The sequence below is a fragment of the Lithobates pipiens genome, unplaced genomic scaffold (genome assembly GCF_037356315.1).
Source record: "Lithobates pipiens isolate NorthernLeopardFrog02 unplaced genomic scaffold, aLitPip1_a1.2 Scaffold_3, whole genome shotgun sequence".
NCBI lineage: Eukaryota > Metazoa > Chordata > Amphibia > Anura > Ranidae > Lithobates > Lithobates pipiens.
This window is the reverse complement of record NW_027507790.1, coordinates 15,323,121-15,341,037: the sequence shown is the minus strand read 5'-3', so window position 1 is coordinate 15,341,037 and position 17,917 is coordinate 15,323,121. Positions and strand designations below refer to the sequence as shown.

Genomic DNA, 17,917 nt, shown 5'->3' with positions numbered 1-17,917 from the left:
TTTTGGGATCTAAACGTGAAAGATTGGAGGTAGTCTGATGTACAGTGCCTTGAAAAAGTATTCACACCTCTTGAAATTTTCCACATTTTGCCATGCTACAACCAAAAACATAAATATATTTTATTGGAATTTTATGTGATAGACCAACACGAAGTGGCAAATAATTTTGAAAATAATAAATGGTTTTCCAAATTTTTTACAAATAAATATGTGTGTGGTGTGCATTTGTATTCAGTCCCCCGAGTCAATACTTTGTAGAACCAGCTTTCAATGCAATTACAGCTGCAACTCTTTTTGGGAATGTCTCTACCAGCTGTGCACATCTAGAGAGTGACATTTTTCTGTCACATTCTTCTTTGTAAAATAGCTCAAGCTCTGTCAGATTGGATGGAGAGCAACTGTGAAAAGCAATTTTCAAGTTTTGCCACAGATTCTCAATTGGATTTAGGTCTGGACTTTGACTGGGCCATTCTAGCACATGAATATGCTTTGATCTAAACCATTTCATTGTAGCTCTGGCTGTATGTTTAGGGTTGTTGTCCTGCTGGAAGGTGAACCTCTGCCCCAGTCTAAAATCTTTTGCAGACTCTAACAGATTTTCTTCTATGGTTGTTCTGTATTTGGCTCCATCCATCTTCCCATCCACTCTGACCAGCCTCCCTGTCCCTGCTGAAGAAAAGCATTAAAAAAAAAAAAAAAGCTTGGGGTTCTCCCCAAATTTAATTACCAGGCCCTTCAGGTCTGGTATGGATATTAAGGGGAACTCCGCATCAAATAAAAAAAAATGACGTGGGGTTTCCCCCAAATATACATACCAGACCCATTATCCGAGCACGCAACCTGGCAGGCCGCAGGAAAAGAGGGGGGACGAGAGAGCGCCCCCTCCTGAACCGTACCAGGCCACATATCTTCAACATTGGGAGGATGCTTTGGGGGTCTATGACCCCTCAAAGCATCATGACCCCATGTTGATGGGGACAAGGGCCTCATCCCCACAACCCTGGCCGGTGGTTGTGGGGGGTCTGTGGGCAGGGGGCTTATCAGAATCCAGCAATGGGTGATCATCTCTCCGGGGTCCAATGATGGGTGATCTCTCCCGATGACGTCCAGCTCAGCGCATCCTGTCTCCACCGGAGACACAGCAAGAATCCCGGCAGATTCTGATAAGCCCCCCACCCGCAGACCCCCACAACCACCGGCCAGGGTTGTGGGGATGAGGCCCTTGTCCCCATCAACATGGGGGCATGGTGCTTTGAGGGGTCACAGACCCCCAAAGCATCCTCCCAATGTTGAGGGCATGTGGCCTGGTACGGTTCAGGGGGGGGCGCTCTCTCATCCCCCCCTCTTTTCCTGCGGCCTGCCAGATTGCGTGATCGGATAAAGGGTCTGGTATGGATTTTTGGTGGGAACTCCATGCCATTTTTTTTTTTATTTGGGGGAACCCCACGTTATTTTTTTTAAATTTGAAGTGGGGTTCCCCTTAATATCCATACCAGACCTGAAGGGCCTGGTAATTGAATTTGGGGGGAACCCTGTGCATTTTTTTTTTTTTTATCACTGACTTTCAATGACTGTTCTCTGTATTACGGGGAGCCGACAATTCATTATAGCCGCGACTGCTTTTAAATTACTTTTTTTCCTGCAGAAATTACACTTTGTGCAAGAAAAGTTCTAAGCACGGGAAACATGTGCCCCTTTATAGGCATACTATACACACCCCCCAGGTATGAAATTTAAAGGAATATTACACTTTTATTGTTTCACTTTAAGCATTATTAAAATCAGTGCTTCTGAAAAAACGTCAGTTTTTTTTTGTATTGATACATGTCCCCAAACTCTTTTTAGGGCAATAACTTGCATATTAGACTTTAAAATTAGCACTTTTGATTTCGTCCCATAGACTTTAATAGGGTTCTAAAGTTCACACAAATTTTAGGTCTGTTCGCAGGTTCTGGTGCGAACCGAACCGAGGGGGGGAGGGGTGTATGGGTCATCCCTACTATCTGGGCAGAATAAAGTAATTTATGGGCAGTGTTAGAGTTATCCAAGAGTGGAGTGTTACCTGTTTGATTCAAATACTTCAAAGCCATAAATATCTAAAAGTCCAATAACAGTTTTCTTAGGTGGCTCCTGTTAAACAGTACAAGTTTACAGACGTTAGTAATACAGTTAGTAATACAGTCAGTCTTTACTACAGATCAATTAACGAATAATGAAATAATGAAAATACAGACTTCTCACATGTATTCATGAAAATAAGGGGCCTTTGGCATGCATGAGTCCCTGGTGCTCAACATGATGCACAACAGGCCGCATTGCCTGCTTCAGTGTAGGTCTGAAGCACAGGGTTGTTTATATTCACACAGGAACCATTGTCTGCTATCCTGTGGCCTAATGCCGCGGACATTTCGACGGACTAGGTTCGATGGGCTAGGTCCAACGGTCTTCTTATCGGACTTTCTGCAGAGGTCCGACGGACCTTCCGAACCAGCTGACCCGCGTACACATGAACGGACTTTCTAGCAGACTAGGTCTGACGGACTTTAAAAATGAACAAACTTGCCCGTCCTTTCATTTTGAACGTGACTCCAGGTACGACGGGACTAGAAAGGGAAGCTTTCATCGGTGAGATTGACACCTTGCCAGCCCTGTTGCCTGCTATGGATTTTAAGGGGAACCCCCTAAGCCGAAAAAACAGTGTGGGGTCCCCCAAATTCCTTACAGACCCTTATCCGAGCAGGCAGCCTGGTCGGTCAGGAAAGGGAGTGGGGACGAGCGAGAGGCCCCCCTCCTGAACCGTACCAGGCCGGCTTTCTCCTTCGTCGTCGCCATCATCGTTGCCATCGCCGTCTTCTTCTTTTCTTCCTTCTTCTTTCCTCCCGATGTTGACACGATGCTCTCTCCCGCTGTAATGCCGTGGACACGGTGTGCAACGACTTATATAGGCATAAGGGGCAGGGTCACCGGGTGATGACACCCGGGGACCCCGGCCCTTATGAGTTCACAGTCCCAGCATGCCCCGGGACTGTGACGTCATAAGAGGCGGGGTCACTGGGTGTCATCACCTGGTGACCCCGCCCCTTATGCCTATATAAGTCGTCGCGCAGCGTGCCCACAGCATTACATCGGGAGAGAGCATTGTATCAACATCGGAAGAACAGAAGAAGGAAGAAGAAGAAGAGAATATAGCAGTAATTATCTCCAACAGTTTTTTTTAAATCAAAGAGAGGGCAGGTTTCCTGAAAAATATTTGTGACCAAAGCTGTCTTAAAGAGGAAGTAAACTCTCCCACTCTGATGCTTCTTTTCATTTAGGCCATTATAGTAAGTAATTATCAAACTATACCCACTGTAATCCAGCCCAAATTGCATATTACTGTTTAAAGAAACTTTAAAAAACTTGTTTCAAGGAGTTAGGCAGCGCCATCTTAAGTATTGTTTTCTGAGTCCACAGTAGAGTGTATTTCCGCCCTTACATTGAGCCCTTCCTGTACAGTTAACCAAGCCTCCTTCTCAATCCATCGTTTCTATGGCAACCCTGCTCCCTGTTCATAGCTGACTTGTTTTATTTCATAGTATTTACTTGTGCTGACTATCTAGTGTTTGCCTATGTGAGTCTTATCAGCTTAAGCTGATAAGACTCCAGTAATGCTGTCCCATGCCCTGCTTTACACTGCATGTGATGTCACATGGTCACATGGGGTGTAGGAGGAAGCTCTGAGTGATTATGAAGTCTCCTGGGATTTCAATAGTGTGTAGTAGGAAGTCCTGATAACAGATAGATAAGCACATAGAGAGTGTGCTGTAAATCAGGGGAGATCTGGGCTCAGTGACGTCATTCTAATGCCGCGTACACACGAGTGAATTGTCCGGCGTACTTAGTCCAGCAAACAATCCGGCGGATAGTCTGGCGGACTTTCTACCGAACGGACTTGGCCACACACGGACACACAGAAAGTCCGGCGTTTGCTAGAGCAATGACGTACAGCACGTACGACGGGACTAGAAAAAGGAAGTTCAATAGCCAGTAGCCAATAGCTTCCTTTTCGTACTTGCTTCTGAGCATGCCTCATTCTTAGTCTGCCGGACTAGCATACTGACGAATGTATTGTCCGCTGAAACCCAAGTCCGGTGGAAAAATTGGACTGCAAAAATACTTTCTAAGTCCGCCGGACTTTACGCTGGAAAAGTCTGCTGAAGCCCACACATGATCGAATTGTCCGGTGAAATGCGTTTCGGCGGACAAATTACGCCGGACAATTTGATCGTGTGTACGCGGCATTAAGAACAAAAAGGATTACAACAATACAAAGCAAGTAAGGAGATATCTACAAGCAGTGTTCATTAGGGTTTTTTATGCTCATTTACATGGGACAAAGTTGTGGGGGACAGTTTACAACCACTTTACTGCATGGGCGACACTGCCCAGGGGCCCCGGGTGCTTGGGGGGCCCATGGTAATCTTGCATTGCATTGTACTTGCCAACTGTTCTGAATTTGCCAGGACAATCACATTTTTTAGGCAGCATCCTGGAACCTGTACTGTGCCCTTATGATCCCAGTATTGTGCCTACCGGCCCCCTGTACTATGCCTTTCTGCCTCCCCACCTGCCACCTGTACTGTGCCCTTTGTGTTGATTAGTCTTTGATTTATGGCATGTTTTCTTATTGCTTAACCACTTGCTTACAGGGCACCTAAACCCCCTAATTTTTTCCCACAAATAGAGCTTTCTTTTGGTGGTTTTTGATCACCTCTGGGTTTTTATTTTTTGCTAAAACATTTTAAATGACCGAAAAATGTTTAAAAAAATACAAAATCATTTTATATTTTGTTAATCAATTTTGCAAACAGGTAATTTTTCTCCTTCATTGATGTACGCTGATGAGGCTGCACTCATGGGCACTGATAGGCTGCACTAATGGGCACTGATAAGCTGCATTGATGGGCACTGGTAAGGCGGAACTGATGGGCACTGGTAAGGCGGAACTGGTGGGCACTGATAGGTGGCACTGGTGGGCACTGAGAGGTGGCACTGGTGGGCAGCACTGAAAGGCATTGATAGGTGGCACTGAAGGGCACTAATAGGTGGCACTGAAAGGTGGCAGTGATGGGCACTGATCGACAATGGTAGGCTGGCACTAGTGGGCATTGATAGATGGCAATCATGGGCATTAATAGGTGGCACTGATTTCTAGCACTGTTATGAACTGGTAGGCACTGATCCGTGGCACTGTGGGCACTGCCAGGCGGTACTGGTTGGCACAGATAAGTCGGTTTCACTTCTTCCTCTTCGGGACTGATGTCCCTTGCACAGAAGCTGGTAATCAGTTTTTTTTTCTCCTCAAGCAGTCAGTGTGAGGAGAAAGAAAAAATGATTCCCGATCTTCTGTTTACATCATATGATCAGCTGTCATTGGCTAACAGCTGATCACGTGGTAAGGGGCCAGGATCGACTCCTTACTCCGATCTGTGATCACCTGAGTCTCATTGACTCTGTGATCACAGTGCGCGCAATCAATTTTATTGAAAGTACTAATAAATATACATTTAATTCTAATAATTATTTATACTTTAATTCTTGAGAGTAGGTGCATAAATTGGGGCAGTCTGGTAGGGATCCCAGTGCATTATTTTGCCCAGGGGCCCATGATGCTATTGAGACGGCCCTGTTTGTGACATTAGATAACGAATAGCCCAATCAAATAGGTCGGATGTGCATGGCTCACTGACCAGGAACTCCCTCTAGTGGAGCAGTATATAAATGTATTGAATATAAAAAAAAAGGCAACATATACAAAACGGTATATAAAAAGAAATGATTAATTAAAGAAAACATTGCTTAGTTTAATGCCACTCTGGCCAATAGTTCAACCCATTATTGTAATTTCTGCAAAAATGTTATAGATAGATTCTGCAAATTAATTAAAAAAAGGTCTAATTTCCACCCCTAGCCTGGTGTAATTCATTATATTTTTGAACATGCTTTACTAGATTATAAACAAGAGGATTATAAAATGATAAACAGAAAATTTCATAAGATTATAAAAAGAAAATTAGTTTACATGCAAATTTACCTGATTTGCAAGTGACCCGTTGATTTTATTGACAAGCCAGTTAAAGGATCTTCCATACATAGCTTTGGCAAGGGCATCTCTGGCATAATATGCCAATTCTAAATTGAGAGGACTCAGAACCTGCATATAAAAGCATGTGCAGAATTGAATAACCTAAGTTTAGTTAAAAAAAAAAAAACACAAGATTGCCAAATTCCATAAGCCTCAGCCTTGGCTGTAATAAAATAAAAACACACTCTTACGCTACATTCGCACAGGTGATTAGTCCAGTGAAAATTGCAGCAGCAAGAACCTTCTGATCCCTGCTTCTACTGTGAGCATCTAGCTGTGGCCACCAGGCCTGTATAATGACAGATCACTGGTGGCCACAGCTGTTTGCAGCTGTCCGCACAGCCTGCGGTGATTGCTGCTGGATGCACTTTGGCTACATATGAACAAGAAACTAGTGCTGGTGGAAGGGTTGCCACCTCATCCCTTTAAGACCAAACACATATTATTTATACAAGTCCTGTGGCTAATTTAATGCAAATAAGGCACTAAGTGAGTTTAATTAGCAACTTAATCAGCCATAGAACCTGTGCAACTAATAAGTGTTTGGTTTTAAAAGGGATGAGTTGTCAACCCTAGCCGGAGCTGAAGACAGCAACAGGAATCTGATTCCTGCAGCTGTTTCAGCTACCTGTGAGCAACTAGCTGCAGCTGTTGAGCCCTGTACACTTCAACAACAGGTCGCTGGTGACCGACCGCAGCTATTCGTGGCTGTGCATTCAGTCAGTGAATACCTGTGGTGATTCCTGCCACTGCAATTGAACAGGGCTTAATCGTCGGTACAAATATAGCCTTAATAATTGATCCTCAATATCTGTCTCAACAGAGAGCAGTTTACAGGTGCTTTTCACATAATGGTGCTATAGCAGCTTTGCAGTTATTTATGATATAAGCTATTGTTAAAATGCAGTAAATGACAGAGAGAGAGCCTGCATTAGCAGTGAAAGGGCCCCTAAAATATTAGAACAGGCATCCCATGAGAGTTAACTGATTTGGGCCAGGTGGATCCTACTCACAACTGCTGAGGTTGCAATCAGCCAGTGCAAGGTGTGCTGCAAGAGTGCTGACAGGTGGGAAGCACGTGTACAGGCTTGTCTGGCATAAACAGATGTGTAACAAGTCAGACAGACAAGGGAGAGCTGGAGACTGTGGAAGGACAGAGGCAGTCCCTGTCTTAACAGATCCTTGTATCTGAGCTAAGGCAGTCCATAGATGAATCATTTTTTTTTTGTTCAACCAGTGGGTGAAAAAACAGAAAAAATTGGATTTCCCCACACACACTCGATATGGATGGGGGGAAACACTCCCGCTGAGGTATTGTATTCTGACAGTGAGGAGAGTTCCCCCTTCCGTCAGAATACACTGACTAGCACTGCCGGTTATAGACAGTGGTGCTGATCGTGCGGAAATTTCCCAACAGGCTGGTAGTACAGAAGTCAATCGGTAGAGCGACTCCTGTACAAACATAGATTAAAAATCAATAAGTGATGTTGCGCTCTATGTATTGGCTAAAATAGTGATAGTGAATATACAATAAAACGCATATCAAATAAAATCCTAAGTAGTAGTCACACAGTGCTAAAGAGTATCCAATAAATTAATAAATATAAAAGTGCAAGTGGTAAAAGTGACAATAGTGAAAAAAACTTAGTGTAAACTAATGTTACAATGATGGAAAAGTCCACATAGGTAATTCTACAGGTAGGTATTAAAGTGCTACTCGTATAAAGCAAGTCCATATAAAGGTGAGCTGGAGTAGTGACGTGCTACTCCAAATGACTCTTTGTGCAGATCCAAAGAAAATTATTATTGGTGACTTGGTGATTCAATTCTTCAGTGTAATTACACCTCTGTGCAAGGTGGTCTCTTACCTTACTGCCGTAAGGTAAGGGCGTGAGAAATGTAAAGATGACCAAGGTAGTCTGGGTTTCTGCCACAGACCAGTAGGAGTTTTTCTCTGTATAACTCAGCAGTAGGTATGGGAAAAGGAGTGGGTAGCTTCAGGTCTAATATGGTGTATAGGAGAGAGAAAAGATGGAGGTCCAGATCATGAAGTATATTAAGACTAGGTACGTTTTAATAAAAAAGAGCCGAATGTACTCACATTAAAAAATAAACAAAGCACAGCACCACGAGCAGTGAGCTTGCAACCTGACGTCACTTTCGATGCCTATCTGTACAGAAGTCACGTCAGGTTGCGAGCTTGCCACTCGTGGTGCTGTGCTTTGTTTGTTTATTTTTTAATGTGAGTACATCCAGCTCTTTAATAAAACATACCTAGTCTTAATATACTTCATGATCTGGACCTCCATCTTTTCTCTCTCCTATACACCATATTGGACCTGGAGCTACCCACTCTTTTTCCCATACCTACTGCTGAGTTATACAGAGAAAAACTCCTGACTCCAGACATGTTACAGGTTCCAGAAGACTGTGGAACAATGATCAGTATGCAGTGCAGCTCACGCAAGCGTAGTGGGCACCTGGCTGTGAAGCAGCAAACTGTCGAAGCCAGGTGCCCACGGTTGAGATACCAGCACCGCGGAAAGAAAACCAAGAGAAGTAGAACTATAGGCAATTTTTTTCACTTTGGATAGAGCAAGGAAAGTTATAACCCCTGTCAGATTTTATTTTTCGCCATCTGTGTACCATTTCAGAGATTTCTCTTCACTTCCTGTTTCATAGTCAAAAAGGAAGTTAAAGGAAATCCCTTGGAGACCCCCAGGTCATCCAAAGTAGTATCCCCATTGGAAAAATTCTCCTACTTTTCTGGGGACAACCCAAAATTTGGGATTTTCTTTACTTTCATTTTCAATGATAATGGTAAACAGGAGAAATAGAAATGAAGAATCTCCTTAAAGCGGTCCTCCACCCTGAAGTGGAAGTTCCGCTCATCTGATCCCTCCCCCCCTCCGGTGCCACAATCGGCACCTTTCAGGGGGGAGGGGGGTGCAGTTACCTGGATAATCCAGGTATCTGCACCCACTTCCGGGACAGACCGCCGCAGACTGCCGCAGATGCCCCGCCCACCCCGTTGTGTTCTGGGAAACACACAGTTCCCAGGACACAGTGGGGACCAGCAGAGACGCGCATGCACAGTAGGGAACCGGGCAGTGAAGCCGCAATGCTTCACTTCCCGATTCCCTGACAGGGAATGGCGGCGGGGGCAGCAGAGAGACGAGCGATTGCTCGTCATCTGCCGCCGACATCGCTGGACCCTGGGACAGGTAAGTGTCAATTTATTAAAAGTCAGCAGCTGCAATATTTGTAACTGCTGGCTTTTATTTTATTTTTTAAAGGTGCAGAACCACTTTAATGGGGGCAAAGACAGCAATAACTGACAGGTGTTCTAATCCCTCTCCACACTATTCAAAACTAAAACAAATGCCTTTAGTTATACTTTGGGCAGAAAATAGAAAGAACTGTACAACAAATAGCCAGGTGGTTGAGAATTATTTTTGTTCATTGTTATAAAGTCCTATGTGCATGAGGGCTAATGCTGAGAAACCCCTGTGAGGTTAGAACCTTCTACATGTTGGATGAAGAAAAATCAAAAAGCTTAGCGTTTGTTACCCTAAAAAAGAAAAAAAAAGGATCCTGTTCCTTTAAAGCATTTTATACAGCACAGTGCTTGTGCTGTGTAATTTGGCCCTTTCTATCACCTAAAATACCTGGCTGATCCTGCCTGGTTCTGCCCTCCCCCTGTAAATTGACCGTGGTTTATCATGGCTGCTGAGCCCTGACACTGTGGTCAGTTTAGGTGCTTCTTTCATCCTACAGCTCTGCTCACCCCCATCCTATCCCTCCTCCCCTCCCTGCTTGTCAGCTCCGTATGTGAGCCGCCCCTCCCCTCCTCTTCTAGCACCGTTACAAGCAGTATAAAACATACTGCTCACAATCACTGCCAACCCCTCTGCTAGGATAACATGTAGTATACAGTGTATGACGTTTTTTTAAATTCTTCTTCTAAATAACTTATTACCCCTCACTAATCAGTCCCGTCGCTCTCTTTCTCCGATGTATCTACTACAGAGGGATGTCATGTGACCGCCTGGCAGACTTCAGAAAGAGATCTTGGCCCCTCCCTCTGTAGTACATACATTTGGAGGAAGAGAGCAATGGGCGGTCACGTGAGCGCTGATTAGTGAGGAGAAATAAGGTATTTAGAAAAATAATTTTAAAAAATGACATACGCTGTATACTACATCTTATCCTAGCAGACGGTCTGGCAGTGATTGTGAGCACTGCCTTTACAACCCCTTTAATCTGCTGTATTAACTAAAACTTTGATAAACTCATTTTGTAGCTAAAATCTCACAAAATATGACCATAAAACAATCCTGAAAACACAAAATACAAACATATAATTAAGGGTCAAGGCTTGGGTTTAAATGCCTTTTATTTAACATTTTCTTATCTATATTTTTCTAGAGGCTTTTAGGATTAACCATCATAGGCCCCATTCACAGGGGGTGGATCCGCTCAGCAGACTCTGCTAGCTCAGTGGGGGATCGATCCGTTGTTTCCCACTGAGCAGGCAAATGCAGGGACGGACCTGACAGCACCCCGCTGTTCTCTATGGGAAGATCGGATGACAATGGACAGCATGTCCATTGTCATCTGATCCCATCCGATCTGCTAGTTGGATGGCGAACGTATGGCCATCCGTCTGTTTTCAGTGGATCTTGTCGGATCAGATGGCAGGTGGGTGACGGCGGACACATCTCCGTTGACATCCTGACAGCCTGCCCATACAAGTTAATGGGTTACCCACTCAGATCCGCCTGAAAAACGGACAGGTGGATCTTTGCAGGCCGATAGTGTAAAAGGGGCCATAAGATAAATTACATTGTGGTTGATTTACTAAAACTGGAGAGTGCAAAATCAGGTGCAGCTCTGCATAGAAATCAGAGGGAAAGATGGCAGCTTCCTTGACTGAAAACAATAGGAGGGTTTACTTACACTTTAATTGAAAAAGTTGATGATTGGCTGCCGTGCACAGTTGCACCAGATTTTGCACTCTCCCATTTTATTAAATCAACCCGTTTGTTAAAAGTTGTTTACCCACACTATTTTTATATTTATCACACAAAAAAAGACATACCTGTTCTGACCTTGCCTCAATCTTTTTATGTGTTAATGCTTCTTGTAAAATAGATAGGGGAACCCCAAGAAGCTGTGTAAAGAAACCCAATAAAGTGTTATGTAATACAAGATGCTTTCGTTTTTTTAATAGACAATGTTAGCACAGTCACCTTACAAATGCATAATGCATGTGGTTGTTTATTACATTCCATGCAATTACTGGAAATGTCAATTTAGTAAAATCATGTTAGAATGCAGAGAGCACCTTTTTATTTCTGTTTTTTTTTGAGCATTAATCAGTACTGAACATTGGAATAGGAATAATGAGATACGAGCACAGATACTGTATGAGATGTGTTGTAGATTACTTTTGCAGCCTTCAAAGTCTCTTCTGCTTTTGCCTTGCTAATGGTCAGTGATACGATCAATGAAATGTTTAGACCAACAACAGGCTAAAGTTCAAGATGCTGACTACCTTGGCTTGGTGAGGTCTGTAAATGTATTTTATATTTTCAGACCTAGGTCTGTATATGTATGTTGACAGATTCCTAGTAGACATGTGCAATTCATTTTGGTACAAATACAAATTGTTGGTTGAAATTCATTAAAATTTGTTTTGTTTCATTCATTTTCTAATAAATTACAAATTTTTGAAGGGATTTGAATTCGGACAGGTCGAAAAATGATCAATTGATACAAATTCTGTGTGAGGAATAGCTGGTTGTTAGGCAATGGGCCGGGAAGGTGGCCGCCTGCCTCCTTAAAAACCGATTGCTCATCAACTGTCAGCAGGCTTCCCCACTGACAGCTGAAATGCAAACAAAAGAATGCCGGCAATAGAAAATTCTGAAAAAAAACAGCATGCCCCCCAATCCAAACCAGGCCCTTAAGGTCTGATAAGGATTCAAAGAGGAATCCCACACCAATTATTTTTTTTCAAAAGCTGTGGGGACCCCCCAAAATCCATACAGACCCATAATCAGAACATAATCAGGAAAGGGGGGGAAGAGCGAGCGCCCCCCACCCCTCCTTAACCATATCAGGCCACATGCTCTTAACATGAGGGGGTGCTTTGGGACAGGGAGGCTGCCCCCCCACCCCAAAGCACCTTGTCTCCATGTTGATGAGGACCCCCACTGCCCAGGGTTGTGGGGGTCTGCGGCTTATTGGAATATGGACCCGAAAAAATAAAAAATCCTCAGGTCTCATCGAAGGCTCCCCGCCAACTGCCTTCTCCTGCCTCTGACATTTTTTAAACAGGTAAGGGGCAGGGTCACCTGAAGACATCAGTGGGTAACTCCGCCCCTTGTGACTTCATCAACCCAGCATGCTCCAGTCGGTGATGCCCCAAGGGGGCAGGGTCACCTGCTAACATCATCGGGTGACTCTGCCCCTTACCTATTTAAGAAATATCTGAAGGAGGAGCAGGCAGTCAGTGGGGAGCCTTCCACAAGACCAGAGATTTTTTTTCATTCTTCAGGTCTGGCACAAGATGGATCTACATTGGGGGACATTGTTTTTTATTTTTTTTTAATGGCATTGTCAAAAATTCATGCACTGTCTTTATTCACTTTGTACGATTTTTTTGGTGAATGGGTAGGGGCACTATGTACCCCATACTCATTCACATAGGGGAGCTGGGATCTGGGGGCTGATGAGTTATTGGTTGTTAAGGAGGAGGCGGCCGGTAACCAGCTATTCTTCACACAGAATTCTAATCGGTCGATTATTTTCCGACCGAACCAAATTCGAATTGTTCTGAAAATTTGGAATTCCTTAGAAAATTAATAAACAAAACAAAATTTAACAAAAACTAAACTAAACTAATTCTGAAACGAATCAACAAAACGAATATAGTAACATAACAAATCCATCCAAAACTAAGCAAATTTTACAGTTCGTTACATGTCTAATTTCTAGATGTACATGGATATCTGTGCGTGTCTCCATCAACATTCTGTTGACATTTTGTAAAGTTAAATTGCCACCTATGCTTTGCAAATTTTTGTGCAGTTTTGTGAGCAGTTTTACATGCATTTAAATCCTGGACCTCAGATTTACACTATAAGCAGTGTTTTGACTCTGTTGCTTAAATCGATTTGTGGAGATTTTGCATGGAGATAGGCTTTAAAATACCCGTATTTTGCATTTCTCCTGTAGTATGTTGGTTATAGTAAACTTTGTGATGTTACCATGTGTCACTTGCATCCTTTCCCATTTTGTTCACTATTTTCACCCACTTTAATACTTTAATAAATTATTTAGACTTCAACATAGAGTTTTTCTTATTAGAAGGCTGGAGTGTTTATCTGCATGCCAGACTATGCACAGGCCACTGTGTAGTAATACCAGAACAATCACGCTTATTCAATATATGAAACAGTGAAGAGCAGAAGCCACAGATGTGAAACAAATCCTCCTATATAAGTTGTAGCTGTGTATCTGCAGTCATTTCTTCAGTGAATCATTCTGAAAATACAAAAATGAAAGGATTTCTTTTAAGCTCATCAGCAAGGGGAAGGGATCTGAGGTCATCACAGAGCCTACAGCTCTGAGCCCTGATTGGAGGGAAGTAGCACATCTCCATTCACACAGGATGTAGAACAAGCACAGCTGTGGATATGAGACAGCTCCTTCCCCTGCCATTTAAAGGGGCTGTAAATCCTCAAGGTTTTTCACCTTAATGCATTCTATGCATTAAGTTGAAAAACCTCCTGTGATGCGGAAGCCCCCCCGAGCCCCCCTTTTACTTACCTGAACCCAGTATTTCCAGTGACGGGCATTAGCACACCAGCTCCAGCCAATGTCTCTGGTCCTGATTGGATAGATTGATAGCAGTTCAGCCATTGGCTCCCACTGCTGTCGATTAAATCCCATGATGCGGGGGCGGGGCCGAGTCCTGCTGTCTGTGTCAATGGATGCAGCAGTAGGACATGGGATCGTGCCTACACGAGTGCCATGAGTGAGAGTGACTCTCCAACAGGGCACTCGAGTAGTAGAGAAGCCAGGAGCGACGCTGGGGGACCCCAGAAGAGGAGGATCAGGGCCACTCTGTGCAAAACCAACTGCACAGAGGAGGTAAATATGACATGTTTTTTTCTTTTTTTTTAAACTAAACTTTACATATCTTTTAACTCTTGGTATCAGGAAATGTTGACAAAAGTGAGTCATGCTGATAACAGGGGAACCAAGTAGCAGAGAGAAACCACACTTACTGCTTTGGAAAGAGGAAAGTACAGAGTATAGAAATAAATAAATAGGCACATTTTAATAATTAAAAAAGGCAATGCGCAATATTATTGGCCCTCTTTTTTGTTTTGTTATTATTCCTAACACTTATTTAAAAGAATAAATTCTATGTAAATACAACTTATCGCACGCATTGTGAATACCTTAGAAATCCATCGTATCTGTGTGCCGTCTGTGATTATGGCATGCCCATGGCTGTCCTCCTCATACTTTACGTTACCTAAGTGCAGGACACTGGCCACTAATCCAAAAAGATTCTAGAGTATGAAACAAAAGAGAGAAAAAAAACCTCTAGGGTCCCTTATTATCATGGCTTAGTTGCATTGAAAACAATGTGTCCTGGACTAGCGGAATTGGATAAAGTTGGACATTGAGTTAGTGCAGGGTCAGCTAAAAACAGATATATCTATCTCTATTCTATATCTAGACAACACATTACAATTGCCACTTTCTCTTATTTGGTGAATTGTATAGTTCAGTTGTCGAATTACATATACAGTGGAAAGAAAGTCTACACACCCTTTAAAAATGCCAGGTTTTTGAGACGTAAAATAATCAGATCATGATAAAGCACTTCAGAATTTTTACATCTTTAATGGGTACAGAAAAGAGACACTGCAATTGAGTGGTCCGGTTTCCCCACTTAATTCACACACAGCCAGGCACATAATATTTTATTCTCAATTTATGGTGCAATAAAACTGTCTAGGGGTATATTTTGTACTGTATTTAATGAGTAAAACTTGGGTAGGTATGGGGGAGGAATGGGATACCCCAAGAACTAAAGTAACTGAGGACACTTCTCACTATGCTGGCAGGGAACTTCCTCAAAGTCACTACTTGCTAAGCAAAGGGTTTTAAATTTGTCTCTGTGTAGAACTGGTAGCTGCATACAGCTTCTAGGGCACAGGACTCACGGGTCAGTACTCACAAGCCTCAAGGTCGTCAACTGACACCTTCTGAATAGGGATGAGCCAAACACCCCCCCGGTTCGGTTCGCACCAGAACTTTCAAACGGACCGAAAATTTGTGCGAACTTTAGAACCCCGTTGAAGTCTATGGGGCTCAAACGTTCGAAATAAAAAGTGCTAATTTTAATGCAAGATATTGTCCTAAAAAGGGTTTGGGGACCTGGCTGCTGCCCCACGGGACATGGGTCAATGCCAAAAATTTATTTAAAAACTGCAGTTTTTTCAGGAGCACTGATTTTAATGACAAGTGAAGTGACAAGTGAAAAGAAAGTGAAAAATTCCTTTAAATATCGTGCCTGGGGGGTGTCTATAGTATGCCTGTGAAGTGGCACGTGTTTACCGTGTTTAGAACAGTCCCTGCACAAAATGACATTTAACTGAAAAAAAAAGTCATTTAAAACTGCTTGCGATTTTAATGTAATATCTGCTTCCGGCAATGCGGATCAAAATCATTGAGAAAAAAAATGGCATGGGTAGTCCCCCCTGCCCATTACCAGCTCCTTTGGGTCTTGTACGGATATTAAGGGGAACCCCGTACCCAAATTAAAAAAAGGAAATGCGTGTGGCCCCCAGGCCCTATATACTCAGAACAGCAGTATACAAGCGGTGCAAACAAGACAGGGACTGTGTAGGTTTGTTGTGTTAAGTAGAATCTGTTTGTAATTTTGAACTGGTACATTTTAAAAGTGTAGCTCCAGTCAAAAAATCTATTTTTAAGATTTTTGGAAAACAGGGAAGGGTTATCACCCCTGTATAATTTTTTTGGGCGTCCGCCTTTTTTCATCTCACTTCCTGTTGTCTCCTTCCGTTTTGCAAGTAGGAGACGTCTGTAAGTTGGATGTTTGAAAGTAGGGGCCTGCCCTATATGCTCTGCAGAAATGGGGGCCTATCTTTCCCTGCACGCTGGAACACACTACACAAGGCCGCTGCACTGGCGGCCTTATATAGTGTGGGGCGTGTACTACACCCCCCTGAGCTATAATTGGCCACAGGCATCTTGCCTGTGGCCAATTATTGCTCTCTTCGCTGCCAGCGCTGTGATTGGCCAAGCATGTGGGGTAACTAGTACTTTGTTAAAGCACCTTTTGATTTTACAACAGCATTCAGTCTTATGGGGTGGGAGTCTATCAGCATTGTACACCTTACCTTGGGAATCTTTGCCCACTCTTCCTTACAAGAGGGCATCTCCTGTGCACAACCCTCTTAAAGTCACCCCTCAGATTTTCATTGAATTCAGGTCTGGGCTCTGGCTCGTGCATTCCAAAATTTTGATCTTCTGGTGAAGCCTTTCTTTTGTTGATATGAAGGTATGCTTTGGGTCATTGTTGCACTGATAGGTGAAATCCCTTTTCACCTTCAGCATTTTAGCAAGGGCCTGAAGGTTTTGTGCAAAAATTTAAAACTGTTAACTTTAAAAATTTCCTCCACCTTGACTAAAACCCTAGATCCAGCTGAAGAAAAATAGCCCCAAAGGATAATGCTGCCACCACCATGCTTTACTGTGGGAATGGTGTTTTTTTTTGCAAAGTGTTGGCATTGTGCCAAACATATTTTTTTGGAATTATTGGCAAAAAATGAAATCTTGGTCTCATCAGGCCATAACACATTTTCCCACATATTTTTGGTAGACATGATGTAGGCTTCTGTTTTTCCACCCCACCCCACAGCCTCCTTGACCAAATTTCTTAACATCAGTTTGAATGTAACTAGTTAATTCTGAACACAGTCACATCTCTAATTATAAGAAGGTGTATACACCTAGGCTACCACATTATTTTATGGGGTATCCACTAAACAATGTTTTTAGTTTCTTTTTAATTGAATTGCACACATTATAGGCTCTATTAAGGTAGAAAAATATCAGAGGTGATTTATCTTTGGCTAATTTTTTTATCTCAAAAACCTGACATTTTTACAGGGGTGTGTAGACTTTTTCTTTCCACTGTAAATCAGGTACCATGATGCATATAGTAGTGCATTGCTGGTTTCATTTTTATTGCACTGTTGATTTAGTTTTTATAACCATAATTACATGACAAAAATGTAGAGAAGATTGATATAATTTACAGGTGCCTGATGTCTAAATACAGCCTTGCCCCTATTTGGATGAAATAGGCAGCTATGCAATCTCAATTGTATATGTAGCAGAGTCCTGGGCTCCCAGAGGCCTAATGATGACCTCAAGAGTTAGGGAGAGCTGACATCCTTCCTTGCAAAGTGGGTTACCAGGCATGGTGGGTGTAATGCAAGATGAAATGATGGGCGCCAGTCACTTTTTGAATGCGAACAAGATTTATTGTCTATTAACAAGAACTGTGGGAGATCGAGTTAGGGCCAGGACACCCTTAGGTAGATGCAATATTAATTGGCAGACTCCAAGACACTATAGGAAGACAGCTATACAGGGAAAAAGCCTCCAGCTGGATGCCACGTCTGTAAAGGTAGGACCGCTGTCTCCTATGACACTGAACTTGTAACAGTCACTAAATTT

At 42.9% G+C, this 17,917-nt stretch overlaps 1 protein-coding gene across 1 annotated transcript in view; it reads right to left on the bottom strand.

The window, feature by feature from the left end:
* MYO1H (myosin IH) overlaps nucleotides 1-17,917 on the bottom strand; it is a 125,901-nt gene that overhangs the window by 84,278 nt on the left and 23,706 nt on the right. Inside the window, exons 8-11 of the mRNA XM_077461469.1 lie at nucleotides 14,599-14,712; nucleotides 11,226-11,297; nucleotides 6,074-6,193; nucleotides 2,063-2,130 (exon numbers count right to left, since the gene is read on the bottom strand). Coding sequence (XP_077317595.1) covers nucleotides 2,063-2,130; nucleotides 6,074-6,193; nucleotides 11,226-11,297; nucleotides 14,599-14,712 — 374 coding nt within the window. The remainder of the gene's footprint in view (nucleotides 1-2,062; nucleotides 2,131-6,073; nucleotides 6,194-11,225; nucleotides 11,298-14,598; nucleotides 14,713-17,917) is intronic.